At 36.4% G+C, this 18,401-nt stretch overlaps 1 protein-coding gene across 7 annotated transcripts in view; it reads left to right on the forward strand.

Annotated features, from left to right (window-relative positions):
* Positions 1–18,401, forward strand: part of Pkg21D (Protein kinase, cGMP-dependent at 21D) — a 71,949-nt gene that overhangs the window by 48,089 nt on the left and 5,459 nt on the right. For all 7 annotated transcript variants that reach the window (XM_070644624.1, XM_070644622.1, XM_070644621.1 and 4 more), the window contains 4 exons: positions 4,228–5,145; positions 6,444–6,563; positions 7,799–8,008; positions 17,107–17,474. In XM_070644624.1, coding sequence (XP_070500725.1) covers positions 4,228–5,145; positions 6,444–6,563; positions 7,799–8,008; positions 17,107–17,474 — 1,616 coding nt within the window. The remainder of the gene's footprint in view (positions 1–4,227; positions 5,146–6,443; positions 6,564–7,798; positions 8,009–17,106; positions 17,475–18,401) is intronic.

Consider the following 18,401-nt stretch of genomic DNA (forward strand, 5'->3'; position numbering starts at 1 on the left):
GGAAAATGGATGGAAATTTTGTGAAAATTGTTTGTGGCTCAGCTTTTTGGGGTCAGTGAGGATAAGCGACGATGGTTTATATGAGTTGTGGTCAAACTGGGACCGAGACTGTTTGGGGAGCTGTCCGAACTCTCGATCTCGACGTGTCTCTAAACCGAGACTTGGTTTCGGTCTCTAGATCCTTTACCACAATAGTGATTATACCAAACATTTCAAAAATTATAGAAAGGAACCGACATAAGATTACCATAGCTTGAATCAGAAAACTATTAGACTACAAAAGCGTATCCAAAAAGAATCAATGCAATCTTTATGAACTACAGCATATTTTTGAAGAATAACAAATCCTATAAATAACTCAAAATCATAGCTTAACATAATAACACCCAAAAAATTTCACAAGTCACGATTCCATTTCTATTTTCAGTTCTAATATCCAATTCTTAACCAAATTACCAAATTTGACCTACTTCCTACACACACAATCTTCGTCAAATTGTTCTATAGAATTTGAATTCAATATGTCTGCATCAGGTCATGTCTTTAAAGGAATCGACAATAGAACAGTCAACTAGTGTAGACGTGGTCACACGTTACAGATGGACGGACGGACGGATAGACAGACGGATAGGCGGACGGATTGGCGGACGGATAGACGGACGGATAGACGGACGGATAGACGGACGGATAGACGGACGGATAGACGGACGGATAGACGGACGGATAGACGGACGGATAGACGGACGGATAGACGGACGGATAGACGGACGGATAGACGGACGGATAGACGGACGGATAGACGGACGGATAGACGGACGGATAGACGGACGGATAGACGGACGGATAGACGGACGGATAGACGGACGGATAGACGGACGGATAGACGGACGGATAGACGGACGGATAGACGGACGGATAGACGCACTGATGAACGGATAGACAAACGGACAGATGGACAGACTGATAGACGGATGGATAGACAGACGGTCAAAATACAGTCAATAGCTTCTTTTCCTGTTAATAAAATACGCAAAAAACAACGCAAATTGTCGTCTATAAATAAAAATTTGACGTATCATGTAAAGCCATAAAGTGATTGCTTTTCATGATAAATGCAGGCACACAGGAACGAATTTTTGTTCACGGAATTTCTTAATAAAATTTTCTTCCAACCCTTTTATTCCACAAATGTTCAGCACAAGACAGACAGTCGTGTCTATTTATTAAGTCAAACAAAATTTCAAGCTTGATTAAAAATTCATGCCTTGAATGTTTTTGTTTTTTCGACAATAGTTGTCACAAAATAAAGCATAAAGTGCTATCAATAAACTCAATACAATCAACCAAAAATAAAGCGCGACATTTTTCAGCTACAATATTTACTCCAATGTGTATATGAATAACCAAGATGAATATCGTGACATCAATATTCGACACGAAAAGGCAACAAAAAAAAAGAGTAAAGCGTCGATGTGGGGAACAAAATGTGAAATTCACTATGCGAGTAAGCAATAAAAATTCCATCGCGTTGTTACCAGAATGGGGTCTGTTTGGAAGTTCCGTAACGCGTAAGGTAAAAAAGCTACTGTTTTAACACCACTTTCCCATTTTGGAACCAAATCTATAAGGATGCGTAGCAAAATCTCACCCTGTCTCCCTTCACTTCCTTCTAAGAGCCACAAGCGTATTCAGGGATGGGTTTTGGGGGTCAAAACCTCATCTTTTTGGTGAAATTCTTCAATTTGCTAGGGCTTTTCGTGGAAATAATCATAAATTATGTAACGCTTAGGGGTCGTTAACGGGTTATAAGGGTCGTTAACGGGTTATAAGGGTCGTTAACGGGTTATAAGGGTCGTTAACGGGTTTAAGGGTCGTTAACGGATTTAAGGGTCGTTAACGGGTTATAAGGGTCGTTACTGGCTCATAAGGGTCGTTACCGGCTCATAAGGGTCGTTAACGGCTCATAAGGGTCGTTAACGGCTCATAAGGGTCGTTAACGGCTCATAAGGGTCATTAACGGGTTTAGGGTCGTTAAGAATTTAAGTTCATGATTTGCTTACAAAGCCTTACCATGTGGAGTCTTAAAACATTATTTCCAGCGTTACTCAACTTCCAAACGCCCCCCTAAAACAGTCAAAAAGTCTACGACAATAGAAAATTTTCCACAATTTCCATTCAGGGGTTAACAAAATTACCTAAAAAATTCCACAGCAATCCTTTAATGACAGCACCTCTTTATCCAATTCCCAGTGACAAAAATTAACATTTTTCAAAGAATTTTCACGAGAATGTCACTGTAGTGGTTGAACAGAGGAATTCCTTCATTCATTCAATTACGGACGGAGAAGCGGGAGCTAAAAATTAAGTGATTTTCATTGAGTAAGGCACAGACAAAAAAAGAGTGCCAATAAACTTCATTATGTGACATTCTTTGAAACTTTCATTAAGCAGTCACACCAAGAACTGCCTTTAGAATGAATTTATTGCACGCCTAGGAATACATATTTGGTTTAGGTTTTTCTTGTATAAACAGGCATGTAGAGGCATATGCCTGAAGCTTGATTCAATGTTGAATTTATGTCTACACATACACAAATGGGGGAAGAAAAAAGTTGTTTTTGTTGTTGTGCATGAATGAACATATGAGCTTTGCAGAAGCAAAAGGAAATAAAATTTTAATGAGTCCCAGGAACACCCTTCGCGTTCTTCCTTTATGCTTTTTATTTTGTAAAATCAGGGATTGGAGTTTTTTGGGAGATAAATTGTATTTTGGGATGAATATTGCAGCAAATTGGTGACTTACATTAGGATTGATTCTGAGTATAGGAGTTGCTATGGTGTCGCGATGATCACAAGACGTGTGGGTGCTCTGGCAGCAGCATAACAACTGCTTTTTGACCTATTTTTTCTCTCAATTTCTATGCATCGAGTGTCATTTTAAAGTTTTTTGAATCATAACAAGCAAGCTTTGATCTTTTTCACAATATAACTTTGTTAAAGGAACAAAGCAAGTAGCATAACAAGATGAATAAATATCATTAGTATTGTGCATTTCCTTGTGTAGAGTAATCACTCTCAGCAGGTGAACTCAAGTAGATTTTTTGATTGACAATCTATTTAATAGATGAGAAGTTGATCTAGCTGCGAAAAAGCAGCAATGTTCTAGTTGATTATAAGAAATCGGCCTCTGATGGGAATCGAACTCACGTCTTCACAAATGAGAAGATTGCAGTTTTTTCATTACCATGGAGGCCTTATCCTTCAGCTGACAGATTTGCTGTTGTTCTATAAGTAATTTTGCATATGAAGTAGACAAACATGGTCATCTCCACACTGTCCTACCCAATATGACGGCAACCATTTGCTGAATTTTTGCCAGCTCACTGCTACACTCTTCGCTCTTGTTACTGTGTCCCGACAAAGCTAAAAGAGCTCCGATATTTTGCAAAAATCATCTGGTCATTCAAGCTTCATATGACTAGATTTTAGAAATTTCACTCAATTTTGAACCTTCACCAAGGGTTAGAGGTGTATTCTGAAGGAGATTTGGGGTCAAACCCCTTCTTTTTCACCATGCCAAGAATGGCGAGGAAGGACTTGGACTGAAATTCTCTTGCTACGTTATTCTGTCTAATTTGAGGTTATTTAAGTAAGTCGAAGTGGCTCGGTGGCAGAATGGTTTAGTCGGAAACGCGTCTTACAGCCTCTCTTTGAAGGCTACAGCCAGTTATGTCATCAAAGAAGTGATTCTGATTCCACTATAAACTGTAGGTCTATTTAGTGCAGTGATCTGGCGTACCCTCACTCGTTAAAACAATCATTAGCCGCGAATCGCCCTAGCTCATCTCTGGATCTTAAAGATCTGAATAGCTAAAGGTTTTTTAAGGAGGATTAAGGATCAAATTTGATCAAATTGTTCACGGATCAACAAAGACTCTTGTATTACACTCTTGAATAAGCTCATGATAGCTAAGACAATCACTTTGAAGAATTATCAAGCTCTGCCAATTCCAAAGCTTGCTTAATTTTTCATACATAAATCCACACTATATACTTGAATATTATTCTCGTCATTACTTTTCCACATTTTCCTTTCTTATATCTTATTTCCAGTCTTATTTAATGTATAATACATAAAGCATTTCGTATTCGCGACAATTTTCTTATTTTTTTATTTCACTAACAAACATTTCCTTTCTCGTATTTCTTTTTTCTCTGTAATCACAGATGGAAAAGATATCGACAACCCCCTTGGCGCATTGTAATAACAATAAGTTTGTTGGAATTAGCACAACTAATACAACGATAGGAGGTGAAGCACAAATGTTATCGAAAAATGTACTCAATATGAATTTTGATGTTGGTAAAAATGTTGAAAGCTCAGTCGATGTTCAGCGACCGGTGCCGTTAAGGTCAAATTTTAAGAAATCAAATACGTGCGGTAGTTTTTTTGCCAAATGTAAATGTAATAATCATCCACATCATCATCAGACTGTAATACCACTTTTGGAGCAAGACGATTTTGATAAAGAATATCGTGGTGGTAGATTGGAACGTAATAGTCGTAAGACACAGTCATTTTCACATCCTGATACGCCTATTATATTTACGGAAGAGAATCGTTATCCGGTAACATCAGCTGGTGACTTGATAAGTAATAATAATCGTTATAAAACGTCACTGGAGACGATCATTAAAGCTGGAAGTCAAAAAATAGAAATAAAACATTCCAAACGTGCGTCATCGCCTGAATTACAATGTAATGGTAATGGATTTGATATTCATCCAGAGTTTCAAGTTCAAGTAACTGCTAAAAGTCCAATAATACAAGAGAATCCTGTACCGCGTCGTCCAATTTTTAAAAAATCATCAAAAAGCTTCCCATTTCCACATCAACGATCCTCATCCTTCCGTTCGCTTGGCGATAGGTCATTTTCATCATCATATAGTGTCGATGAGACGAGCGAGGAAATTGAATTAAGTGGAAAAGTATCGGATTTGCTTGTTAATGATAAAAATTCATCGTCAACGACAAATGTTATTGCTGTAGAAGTTCATTGCAGTGAGAATCATATATCGAATGGTACGACTGAAAATAATTTAAAGTCAACGAAAGCACAGCCAGTTGAGAAGGATTTTTTGCAGGTAAATTGTGCGTGGGATGCGAATAGAAACAATTAATTACTTATGATTCAGTTCATGTGAATTAATGATTTTGGTTTTTACATTGGATTTTATTCGATTTTACTGGAATGGGGATTGTATGTTAGTTACGTAACTTGGATATTAATTACCTTAGATCAGTAATGAGCAACCTTTGTGCTGCGACACACCAGTGTCCCGATAATATTTCTGAAAATGCCATGAACCGTATGTCGTGTGCTGTTTCGGTCTAAACTTACTACCAAGGTGTACCATAAAAAATTAAAGATTGCCCACCACTGCTCTAGACCCCTCTTCAATTTCTTACAGGGGCATATTCAGTAGGAAAAGGCCAAAATCTAACCACCTCCTCCTTTCTCTTTTCTTCTTCTCCCTCCCTTCCCTCCATTTTCCTTTCACTTTCACTCTCAAACCCCTCTCATTTTTCCTCATGTAACGTCACTGCTTCTTCATATCCAAATTGATCCTCAAGCAGAGACATAGCCCGAAAACGGAAGAAAGAAGGGTTTTTATGTATCACAAAAAGAGGAAGATTTTTGTATGCTTCCTCGATATCGGAATCGGAACCGGAAAATCCCAGGAAAGTCCCGTCCCGATCACGTCCTGTTCCCGAAAATTTTCCGGGTGTTCCGGGAGTGTAACCCCGGACGGATCAGAAAAAAACAAATAGGGATCTAACTAATCTCCCTCTCTCCTTCCCGAGAGGATCCTCCTGTACCCAAGCAGAATAAAATACATCCTTATACATCCAGTCTTCAACTCCCTAAAATCACAAAAAAAAAACTTCCAAACCTCCTTAATGACAACAATTGCTCTTCTTCCATGAAATTCCATTCAATTCCGTTCTCCAAACGATACACTACGTGTGTGGATGTACTTTTAAGAACAAGAATACTCAAATTTTATACCAAATGTTCCTTTTCATTCCAAGTGCGTGGGCGTAATCAGAGATTGAAGTTCATTTTTGTCAATGGCATGGCAATAAAGGAGAAAAAGCTTTGTGAATGGAAATTCGGTCAACAACCCTGAACTGTATTGTACAGTCCGAATACAAGCGTTGCTACGCTTGATTAAATCAAATTATGTTGCCTGTTAAATAAAGGATTCGACTGTTGCTAGTTTGTTGACTCGTTCCAGTTCAATTTTGTGACTTTTTTTCTTTTTCATTGGATTGATAATGCGACAATAAAGTTTAATTAACCTTCATGCTAGTTTAGACCTAACATTTAATGACTCTTAGTTCATTGACCTCAAAAACGTTTCATTGATTATTTTTTCAGGCATCACAAGACTTTCTAATTCAATCTGGCATTCTTGGTCCGATGGGAAACGTTGCCAGTATTATAAAAAAGTCTTCAAGAATAAAGCCTATGCTCAGTGATCCAGGAACAAAAGACCAGGTGAGTGTAATTTATAAAAAAGAGTTTGTAAATCCATTAAGGATTATCGTGAAATGCATGCGACAAAAGTTTATGTGTGGGTTGATAAGCTTTTGAAGCAGGATGTCTATATGGATGTGATTGTGAAGGAATAGCAAAACTTACTCTAGCATACAAAGAACGTGATTTTAAGAGCAGCGTTAGGTGAAAGTAAGCTGCAACGAGCTCTTGATAGCATACTCTTTGTCCGTTAGGGTCAATCACTAGGGTGTTGCTACATATGCGTGCAAGTCGATCTGAGGACGAACTTTTGTGTTTCCGACATCTTACGGTTTCCGGGGAAGAGATAATGGGATCTGAACCAAAAATGACACTGAAAGTATTGATTATGCGGTAAGGAGGTAGCGTCGGAATGACTCGGTGCCAATTTTACACCAAACTAGCTTTAGGCTAAGTTTGCACAGTTTAGGCTAAGTTTGCTTACAGTTATGTACTTTTGAATTCAATTCGTTAAAACCTTAGGAAACTGAACGGTTCAAATCCAATGTCCATAAAATGCCCATATTCTCAAATGAGGACTATGTCATACGAAAAGAAGAAGTCCAGATACCAAAGTTTGCAGGATTCAATGTCAACGCGCCTCTCCTGGAATCTGAACTTCAAAAAAGTGGAGTACGGACTCATAACATCCTGGTAACTTTGGTCCACTCATGTAACTTGGTTATTGATTCTGTCGTGCATGCTCATCTAGTGCAATTAGCTGACTATTAGGGTTGTTCTATTAGAATGAGGAGAAGATGCCTTCAAGGGGATGAAAATTGTTCGTAAATGTGGGTACAGCGAATAAAAGTGGAAAAATGCTGGATAATACGGATGAATTTTCAAGTTCGTCCCTTTGGCTTTATGTTGAGGATATCTCAGGATGCTTCCGAGATTGCAACAAAGTATACTTACCTATAAAATATACTTACCTTGAACCTGAAACATTCACAATCATCATCAAAATCTTCATATAGACACCCATCAGTTGACCTCAAACAAAAAACACAAAAGCTTCGATAATTAACATAATATTAATGGATATTAATACTTTTAATGTTTTAGCACGAAAATATCACATTCACTAATGACATTCCTATAGCAATTAATAATTATTATAATTAAAACCTTCACAATAGTATCAAATAATTAATTAATTAGTAAATCAATTTGTCGTCTATAAAGAAGCTAAGTCTGCATTTATCATTTAATTATAGATTCGTAAAACTTCACTCGTCCTGCTCGGCCAACGCTATAATGAATTAAAAAAGAAACGGTCAATATCGGAAAGTTATGCTCAACATCCATTAGCACAAGATGATATAAATTCAATTACATTGCATGAAGAAATTCGACAATTGAAAGAGACGATACAGAACCGTGACGATGAAATTGGCAGATTAAGGCGTGAAATTCACAAATTGAAGGTAAGAAGAAGTAGAACAGAACTTTTTTTACTGTTGGCTGAGGCACGTTTTTGTGTGCAAAAAAGTTTTTTTTTTATTTAATCGTATCCTTCAATTAAGAATGTAAATGACCTTCGAGTCTAATTTTGATGCTCATAAAATCAAAAATGCGCCTTATTCCTACATAATTAATTACTCCTTTACTTGTTTTTTTTGGTTTTCTTTATCATTTGCTTACTTTATTTATTTACACGTTATATTATTGCCTTGACTGTTGAGTAAAAACCGTTCTTGACTGCTCACTTTTATCATCATGTAATATTTAAGTGCTACTGACTAGCTGACATGAAACGTCACTTGTTCTACTCTAAATTTTATTGTCAATATTATTGTATGTCTTGGATGTGATAAAAGCAGGGATGTAGAATTCTAGTAGAGTCAGAGGTGGGCAATGTGTGTGGTTTCTTACAAATCCATACAAATTATCAAGAATTTATACGTTTTTTGCCTGCCACAGGCACCTGTTTTGCAACTTTGGTGATGCGACACACTAGTGTGCTGTTGAAATTTTAGAAATGCCATGAATCGTATGCCGTGTACAATTTCGGTCGAGGCTTACCACCATATGTGCCTAGAAAAATAAAAGGTTGCACACCACTGGCATAGACTGAAAATTTTGGAAGCAGTGAATATTTGCCTCAAAATCCATAAACAATTGATGAATTCACAATACCCAAGAATTTTTAATGAAGTCAGAAGACTGTCCAGGAGGCAGACAACTCAAATGACAAGTGACAAACACAAGGAGGTACAATTTGTTCGCTACGTTGCAGTATGACCCGATATTGGCTTGATTCCAAGCAAGAAGAAGTAAGAAGTAAGAAAAATGTCAACAGAAACTAACTTTGTCACCTTAGTTGTCCACTGGAAAAGTTAGGTATTGAACACGAAATCTGTAGTTCGCTTTGATTTAAATCATAGGTTCGATTCCCATTAGAGGCAATAGTTCCACCTATAGTTACAATCTCCAACAGGTATATAGACCACTTTTAGGTGCCGTAGCCATATTTCTGTTCGATTAAAGCTTGCTCTTTGCCTGTTGGGGATAGTTTCACCTAGAACAATGTTGATATGCATTCTTGTATGAAATTTAGAACCAAGAAGCATAAGTAAGATTTTATGCAAATTTTATGTGTCTTTTGTGAATTTATCAGGGTTGATAGGCCTTTATGAAGTCACACCTCTATGGCTTCCAGCCTCTATAATCAAAATGACCATCCTCCACTAGCTGATGACTCAGGCTGATTGATTGTCCTCCAACTCTACTAAGAGATAGATATGGCTAAAGTTCTCTTACAACTTCTTTAGCCTTATTATCCCCAAGATACACATTTGTTCTTACTCTCATAAATAGAAAGCAGCTCTTACAGCAGCCATAAAATTCATAACTTTCTTATGCAAGCTGCATGATTATATAAATTAATTAAAATTATGACTATATTCATCAAAAACATTCAACAAAAACCTTAACAATAATTGTTACATCTAAGTAACATAAAGTCATGGCTTCTTTAAAATTTAATGGCACAAACTAATTATTTATTCTAAAACTGTTTCTGTAACTCAGCATACATAGACTTCTGAAAATTCTTGTTGTTTTGTGGTAAATGCGGCGTGGATTTAATGTGAAATATTGAGCATGCTACATTGTAAATAATAATAAAAAATTTTGTGAGCTTTTTTAAGCATTTTATGCTTACTGGAATGTTCTATATTCCAATTTTATTTATTTACACTAAAAATTCCCCATAGCTGCAAGTAAGTTGGGAGCAATTGCTTCGTCTCATTTGTTAGTCTTTCAACAGATGTTATCGCTACATTTTCTATAATTTATGGATAAACACAACAAGCATAGCAATAAAATAGATCAATTTACAGTGCGGTTTTTGCACCCACGTCACTCACATGTCTCATCATCAATAAACTTTTTTTTTGTACACAGCATGATTTAAGTATGTTAGACGAATATTGTTAGTCAATTTGACTAAAATGGAAGCTTCTGTGATGGAATTATTATGTGATTTATATCAAAAATTGTTATGTAAGGGCTTGTTTTGAGCTAAATATGGTTATGTTCCCGAATAGCACAAGGCGGCAAAAAAGACGAAATCCGTCTTTAGGTAGACGTCATGGCGCCGCTACGTCAAATGAACGTTGCGCCGCACTTTTTTCGACGTAGCGTCAACGTGACGGCAACGCTGTGCTATTCGGGGATAATGTTTAATAGATTAGATCAGGGGTTGAGCCTGGGAGCGGTCTGAAAAAGCTCTGAGAGTGATCTTTGAGCTTTCTTAAGTTTGCAAGGGGCTTTTTTAGGGATAATGGGAACTTTGTCTAGAATTTAGTTGATAGAAGATACTGGATCTGAGCTTTGGAGCATTCCTGAGTTAATCCATGAGCCACAATTCATATGTGCGACCAGGAAGTCCATCATTGAACCAGCAAGTCACAATATGAGTTAATATGCATAACTATATCCAGAATCGGTCTAAATGATAAGTTTATTGGGCACATCTATTACATTTTGGGAATACTGGAACGCAATACTTGTCATAGCCACATTTAGGCAAGGACATCCTTGATTTCAATAACAACTTCTTAATAATCACATTCAAATTCCACCACAGACAAATTTTCCAACTTCTTAAAGCACATAAATTTTTTATGTATAATTCATAATTATGCAGCACGAGTTATGATAATGATAATTATCATAATTATGTATGATACGTGACGATATCAATGTTATCAAACTAAATTATTTTAAAGAGGATACCCGAGCAGCGCATGAAATGATAGAGTCGGAAAATGAGTTGGTGCCCCTGGCGACGTGACTCTGGCTTTGAAGAGGCTTGATTCGGCTTGATTCGGCTTGATTCGGCAAAATTCGGCTTGATTCGGCAAAGTTCGTATTGACAACCTGGCTTATCACCTAAAATTTTACCTATCACTGTACTGGAATCACACTAGCCCAGATACACTATTTTACGACTATACCACATCATATGCCTTTCGGGATCCACCCAATCCATAACACCGATGTAAATAGAATATTGTGATGCATACCGCAACAAAAGTTTTGAATTAGTATCATAAACAAATTTGCATTTTCAATTTCTATTCATACATGCTGATTTTAATTGATATTGATAATATCCAAACACCTCGTTGTTTGCCGCAAATTGATGGCTGTTTTGCAAATAGAATTAAATCATTTTCATGGATGCTTTAAAAATCAATAAACTTAAGAGGGGAAAATATTAATTGCTTTTCACCGGAAATTGATATTTTTTTAAAGCAATTTGGTTGAATATTTTGAGAATTGTAGAAATAAACTTGTGATGATCAGGAAATTGATGAAATTTTATTAATCAGAACTGCAAAATTGGCTATGGATACTTAACTTAGTTTGGTTAAAAATGAATCCACTCGGCTGCCACTTGAATCTAGGTATACTGCCGTTTCTGCATCATGATGAAAGCATTTCAATGATAAACAAGCAGTCACACAACAGGATCATGGACAGATGGACAAAGTAAACCCTAACCCTAACATGCTGCCTGCGTCCTTTACGTGAGCATGCTAGTTTGGACTAACGATCTCTTTTGCATGTTAGGAAATGAGATCTGCCATCTGTCCTGGGCGGGCGTTACTTTTATATAGACTACTCGGATTATTGGGATAACCACTAGGACAATTCGTGGTGCCTACTTGTATAACGACCGAGACAGCGCCAGATCTCTGCACTCAGTGGTCCTACAGTTTAAAGTGGAATTAGAAGCACTCCTTTGAGGACATTAGAGAGCCTATAGTCTTCAAAGGAAGGATACGAACATAAAATTCGAAAAAGGACAAATGAAAAATTTCTCTTCCCGAGTCTCGAACCCGTGACCGTTAGATCGGTATTTCAACAATTAGATACTGAAGTACTTAACCATTCCGCCACCGAACCACCTTGACTTTAAAAATATAGGGCAACATAACACCATAAATGAGGGCAAAAACCATTTACCATGCAAAAAATGGAAAATATTTATGAAGAGTTTGAATTTTTATGACTTTTATGGAAGCAAAAATAAACAAAAATGGACTCAAATTTTTATGATGCTGTTTGATAGCTGAAGTTTATTTTGAAGAAAATTGAGGAAATGTTCATATTCATATTTATAGACGAGACTTCCATTTGATCTCAAAATATATGAATATGCATGAATAATTTATGAATTTTGACTTTGCAGATAGATTAGTTTTTGTTGGATATACGATGAAAAGTTTTGAATAATTTTGTAACATTTGCTTAAGAACTTGACAAATTAGTTTTTAAGGAACGGAAAATTAATCAAAAATATTTCACATTGGGCACTTTTCAGTCGTGATTCCAGATGTTCAGCTCAACCCAACTGTAAATTTCCTTCCAAAAACTTTTTATGTCCATAATAAAATTTTTCATCCCTTTTTTATCCTGAATTTCTGATAAAATATTCCCAATTCATAACACAATATTCGATATTTTTGGTAATTTCATCCCTTCTTTCCGTCCATAACATCTGCAGCCATTACACACTTTTTTAAAGCCTCCCATAAAATTTATGCCTGAAAATTCTTTGAAGCATTAGAAATCTTTCCATAAGAAAATTATCTTAATTTTCATTGCCACATTTAAGGCTGAGGCAGAACAGAAAAGTAAGGTTTGCGATATGCATGACTATTCTCTGAAGGAAAATATCTTACAAATACCCAACTTCTAAGAATCTGTGTAAAAATGTTTTGTATCATTTTTTGGGAGAGTTAAAGGTTGACATTTTGGGTAGCTTTAAAGGTGTAATAGAAATGATTCTTCGCTGCACACCTTGGTCATAGTCCTCTACCGAAATCACGGTACATGGCATTTTGTGCCATTCCGCGGCACACAGGTTGCCCATCATTGATTTAGATATTCGGATAAGCCAAATGATGCGCCATATGTAGATGATTCTGTCAGTATGAGACAAAAGTGTCTGTAGCCAAATGACAAGGCAATAGACCTAAAATTGCCAACCTTTTCTTTTGAAAAAGTGTGAGTTCGATTCTCATTAGAGACCTTTTTTATTCAATTATTAACCCCTACAGGCGAAAAGAATGCTTTCAAAAGCTTGCAGTGCTTAAATATATTAATTGCCTCCGATAGTGTTCTCACCTAACTCGAGCTCTTGAAATCATGCTTTATGTCTCTTACAGAATGCACCTAAAAGGTTTTGTGGAGGAGTTAGTAAAGGATTAGGCTCAAATTTGGTGTAATAACTCCAAAAGTCGCCTGTTCAAACCCTGCTTTGATACTTTCGAGGATATTTCAACCACAAGAGGACAAAATCGTGTGCCGCGGAACAGAAATTGCCTAAAAAATGCCAAATTCATAGAATTGATCTGGAAATATTGCATCTTAACGGGGGGTCTCAAGAATTTTTAAAATCAGACCTAGCAAATGTTCGGTATTACTGTTGTTAGTACACAAAGGGACATTATGTAAAGTGTCAGGATTCGCTGGTAAATGACTAATTTATGCTAATCCATACTCTATTGCAAACCAATTTCACACCTTCATGTCCATTATGCGCTTTTATAAGGTCCTGTGTATCAAAGAACAAAAACTGCTTTCAGATTATAGTTCCATAAAAAACTTCAGCCATTTCCCACAACCTCCCTCATGCGTAATAAATTTACTTCCTTTTTTTCCATCTATTAAAGTTTTATGAACAAAACTTATCCACAGAGGAAACAAATTCTTCTCACACAATGGCCTCGTTGTTATCAGAACATGAACACTATAATTCTGTGACTATTGTGTCACATGTTGTACAAATATAAATGATGTGATAAGAATAGATGACAAAAAAAAGCAGACTTACTTCAAATAAAGTGAAAAATATTCTAGATTATTCTTATATTTGAGGATTAAACAACATTAAAATAAACTAAATGACTTTAAAAGCCAATAAAAGAAGGAAATGTCTATGGAAGTTCAAACATTGGGATAGATGAAGCAAATAGAAGCAAATATATAGTGTGTGCAGACAAGTTGATAATGTATCGAATAATGTAAACAATAAAGAGAAATTGAAATCCACAGAGTCCGTGTCTGATGGAGAAAAAGTGGACAAATAGAGACATTTCAACTATAACATCATCATTCATTTTTATGTCCATTTTCCTTAATGGAAATGACAATATTGTTCTCACTTTGTCCGTCTATCCGTCAGTCTGTCCGTCAGTCTGTCCGTCAGTCTGTCCGTCAGTCTGTCCGTCAGTCTGTCCGTCAGTCTGTCCGTCAGTCTGTCCGTCAGTCTGTCCGTCGGTTTGTCCGTCGGTTTGGTTTGTCCGTCAGTCTGTCCGTCTGTCTGTCCGTCAGTCTGTCCGTCAGTCTGTCCGTCAGTCTGTCCGTCAGTCTGTCCGTCAGTCTGTCCGTCAGTCTGTCCGTCAGTCTGACCGTCAGTCTGTCCGTCAGTCTGTCCGTCAGTCTGTCCGTCAGTCTGTCCGTCAGTCTGTCCGTCAGTCTGTCCGTCAGTCTGTCCGTCAGTCTGTCCGTCAGTCTGTCTGTCCGTCAGTCTGTCTGTCGAATATGCGCTTCCGTCTGTCACAAGTGACGACGTCTATACTAGTTTCCTTCTTTCTCATCATTGTCCTACCTCCAACCTTCATTCTATGTCTACTCTTCCATCTCATTGATTTTCCTTCTCGTTTCCTGTTTTTTTCTAAATGATACGACAATACCGAATGTCCACTTTTTTCTTGCTATGCTTACCATTTGTATTTAATTTTTTGTCATTCATCTCTCTCACTCTCTCCTTCTTCCTACTTTTTTGTCGTTGCTATCAATTCATTGGATATACTAGCTTGCTTATCACATCTATCAATTTTGAAACTTTAATGCTTAGGCTGTGACACATTGAGAGGTGAAACAGATAAGGCGGATTATGTTGTATCTAAGTTAGCATTGATAATGTCATTCAAAGGTGGAAATGGATATACAGTGAAATGGAGGCTTTTGTATTATTCTTGGGAAATTTTTTGTTCTATTTTGGGTGAATTTTGTGTTTAAAGGATATCTGGTTTTTGCTGTATTTAATGTGGATTTACAGGGGTGTTGTTTACTTATGATAAGATTTTCTGCTGGCACTTGTGAAGTATAACTTTTTATTCAAATTTTGATCAGTTTTTAAAATTTACATGCGATTATTTTCTGCTTTCACTTGTGAAGTATAACATTTCATATAAATTTCAATTGATTTTTAACGGGAAGTAGGGTCTGAAGAATTAGGACTGAAAATGAATAGAACTAAATAGGGTCCGTCTACTTATTATAGAACGGATTTAAGGGCCATTGCCTCCTTTCATTCCAATTACACATACAGTCTGCTTGCCAACCTCAATTCCAATCTGCACCTATCTTGAAATGACTCATTCTCAAGCATTTTAAGCCATTGACGTGATTGAATTTTAAAGTCTTTTTTGTAGCTTATTGCGGAAATCAGATAAACAGTAATGAAATATTAAGCATCTATTAATAAACTCCACAAAGTTTAATTCATCAATCATTGATAATCAATAACAGTTCAAACAAGTTTAAGTCGCACAAAATCAAAGCTTAAGAGTAAATGAACGATTTATTGACAGAAATTTAATGAATGTTTTGAGCAAACAAATCAGATTCCAAAAATATCACTAAGATGACTGATAGCATCGTCTTCATTGGAAACTAAAAATAGAAAATTGTCAGCCTCAAAGCCATAAATATCAACCATCATTCTTGTCTTTCAATGACACAATTATCAACCCATAGAGAGCCCATATCGGATATCTTTAACTATAAATTATCATCCCAAAAATCAGTGACATGACCTTCTGTTGTTGTTTTCATCTTCATCTATTGTCATTTTAGTACAATAATGAATCTAGATCTATGATTGATTGACATGCTTTTGATATTTTCTGTTTGGTAGTTCTGTTAAGATGCCGTTAGTATTATTTTGTCAGGGAGCGGGAGGGACAAATGGGATGTTTGATAAGAGTCAGTGACCAAGTCCTTAGCCTAGATATTACTCAGATCAGTCAGTGTAATTGGAAGGAATACGACGTAATAAAGGCGAAAAATCATGTCCCAAGTCGGTATAAGTCTAGTCCAGTGTTGAGGTTGCACACCCCGACGCAATAGTGTGCCACCAAAAATTCTTGGAGATGCTATGAACCGTAAGCCGAGTGCAAATTCGGTCCTGGTTTACCATCAAGGTGTGCCACGAAAAATAAAAAGTGGCAAATCACTGATCCAGTCTAAGGTCGAAATACATCCAATTTGGCCACAGTCCTGGTTTCCAAACCAAAGTCCTGTTTTCCAGGCTCCAGGCTGTGAATGATTTTGGATATATGAGACGAATTAGGATGAATAAGTATCAGTTTAATTGCAGAAAGCACATATGGAAGAAATGGACAAAATGCGACCTCAGGCAAATGTAACTTAGGCTTCAAACCGAATTTGAGCTCAGGTCAGAGCCCAGTCGACTTGATGCTGGGTTATCGGCCATTTCTACACCCTGTGCTTTCGTTGAGTACCAAAAAAATCTAAGAATCATACTAATTTAGAAACTCTTTGTTCCACCATTGGCTCAATATTGTTTATAGACAATCCATAGATACAGAATTGCTACATCCTATCTAAAAACCCTGTCTATGTCTCAAAAATGCTTCTCTCATAAACAATCTCAAGATAAATTAACAAAATTAATCATTAGTACTTTAATATTTCATACTACAGTAAATGAGCAGACAAGTCACTACAGCAAGGCACTTTAATCCAAATATCCAAAAAAATCTAAATAATTATACAATCAAGCTTTATTATCCTTATTATTTTAATTATTTTACATTTTTTGTTTCTTTTCAAATGTCAACAATCTTAATTTTGATTTCGTTGCATCCTATCCAAAAAAAAAAAAAATCATTTCCCATTATCTCTGTGATTTATGTATTTACATTGGGACACACTTACAAAAAATACGATACGCAAATAAATATATAAATATATATAGAGTGTCCTGCATCAACAAGCGATAAGAAATCTAAAATGTAATGAATGTAATTTGTCAAGTCTACAAGCAGCGAGTGGAATAGTTGGAACGACGACGACAACATCAACATTTAACAACGGCAATCAAAATGAGAATTATTATGATAGCGTCAAGTCTTCCGTCACATCAATTGCATCTATGCCACTCCCATTACAGCACAATAATCATATTAGTCATCATTATAATTATCATCATCATCAGCAACATATCAACAGTCTTAATCAACCTAATAATATTAAGAAGCAAGGTGTTTCGGGCGAAAGCTGTGACGCTAGCTTTATTGGACATTCGAGTGACATTTTGATAAGGAAATATGAAAAGGATTTTAAGTGAGTCACAAGGTTTTTATTATTAATTTAATTAATTTTTCAAGTAGAGATTGTAACTGGATATAACACTTCAAAATTTGTCGACATGATGGCATAACGGATGTGAAGTTTTTTTTTTGTGTATGAAAAAGTAGTTGGGAATGGGAGTTTATGTATATATATGCAGTGTTGCTATTAAGAGTAAGGGTTCTTGACTACCCAAGACTTCTTGGGTAGTCTCAGTGTTGATCTCGGTCTCGGTCCCGATCTCGAGAATTTGTTCAAGACCGAGACTTTGGGAAACCTTAATATGGATGTCTAGGTTATGTTGATTTTGGGAAGTTATTGAGAAATTCAGATTTAGGAAGCTAGGTCCTTACTAAGACGAGCCCAATGAGTAGTCAGTTTCTCGAGCATTCACTATATTTTAGACTGGCAGAGGTGGACAACCTTTGAACATCTGCCATTAAATTCATTATATCGATTGGGTTGCACACTAATAAGACTAAACCTAATGCATATCACCTTGGTAAGTTCTGCTTAGTATTCTGAGGCTGCCACTCTTCAGTCAAGTTTTGGATAGACTATTATTCTATCTTTAAAATTACTTATCCCAGCTCATAGCTTAGTCGTTAAGCGTGTTCTTCTAACGAAAAGCATGACATTGAGCCACACTTGACATTTGGTTAGTTTCGAAGTCAGACTTTTGCTTCCCCATTAAATTTGTCAATTTCTAATATAAAAGCCTAAAATTTACCGATTAAACCAGTGGTGGACAACCTTTGTGCCGCGGTACACTAGTATGCCCCAAAGTTTTAGGAAATGCCATGAATCTTATGCCTCGTACGATTTAAGTCTAGGCTTTCCATAGAACTAGAAGCTATAGAAACAGCATAGAACCTCAAGAATCGAATTGATTCAAATTTGTGTTAGACCATTCAATACAAC

Source organism: Chironomus tepperi, unplaced genomic scaffold (genome assembly GCF_022539635.2).
Source record: "Chironomus tepperi strain 1889 unplaced genomic scaffold, CSIRO-AGI_Ctep_v1 contig_337, whole genome shotgun sequence".
NCBI lineage: Eukaryota > Metazoa > Arthropoda > Insecta > Diptera > Chironomidae > Chironomus > Chironomus tepperi.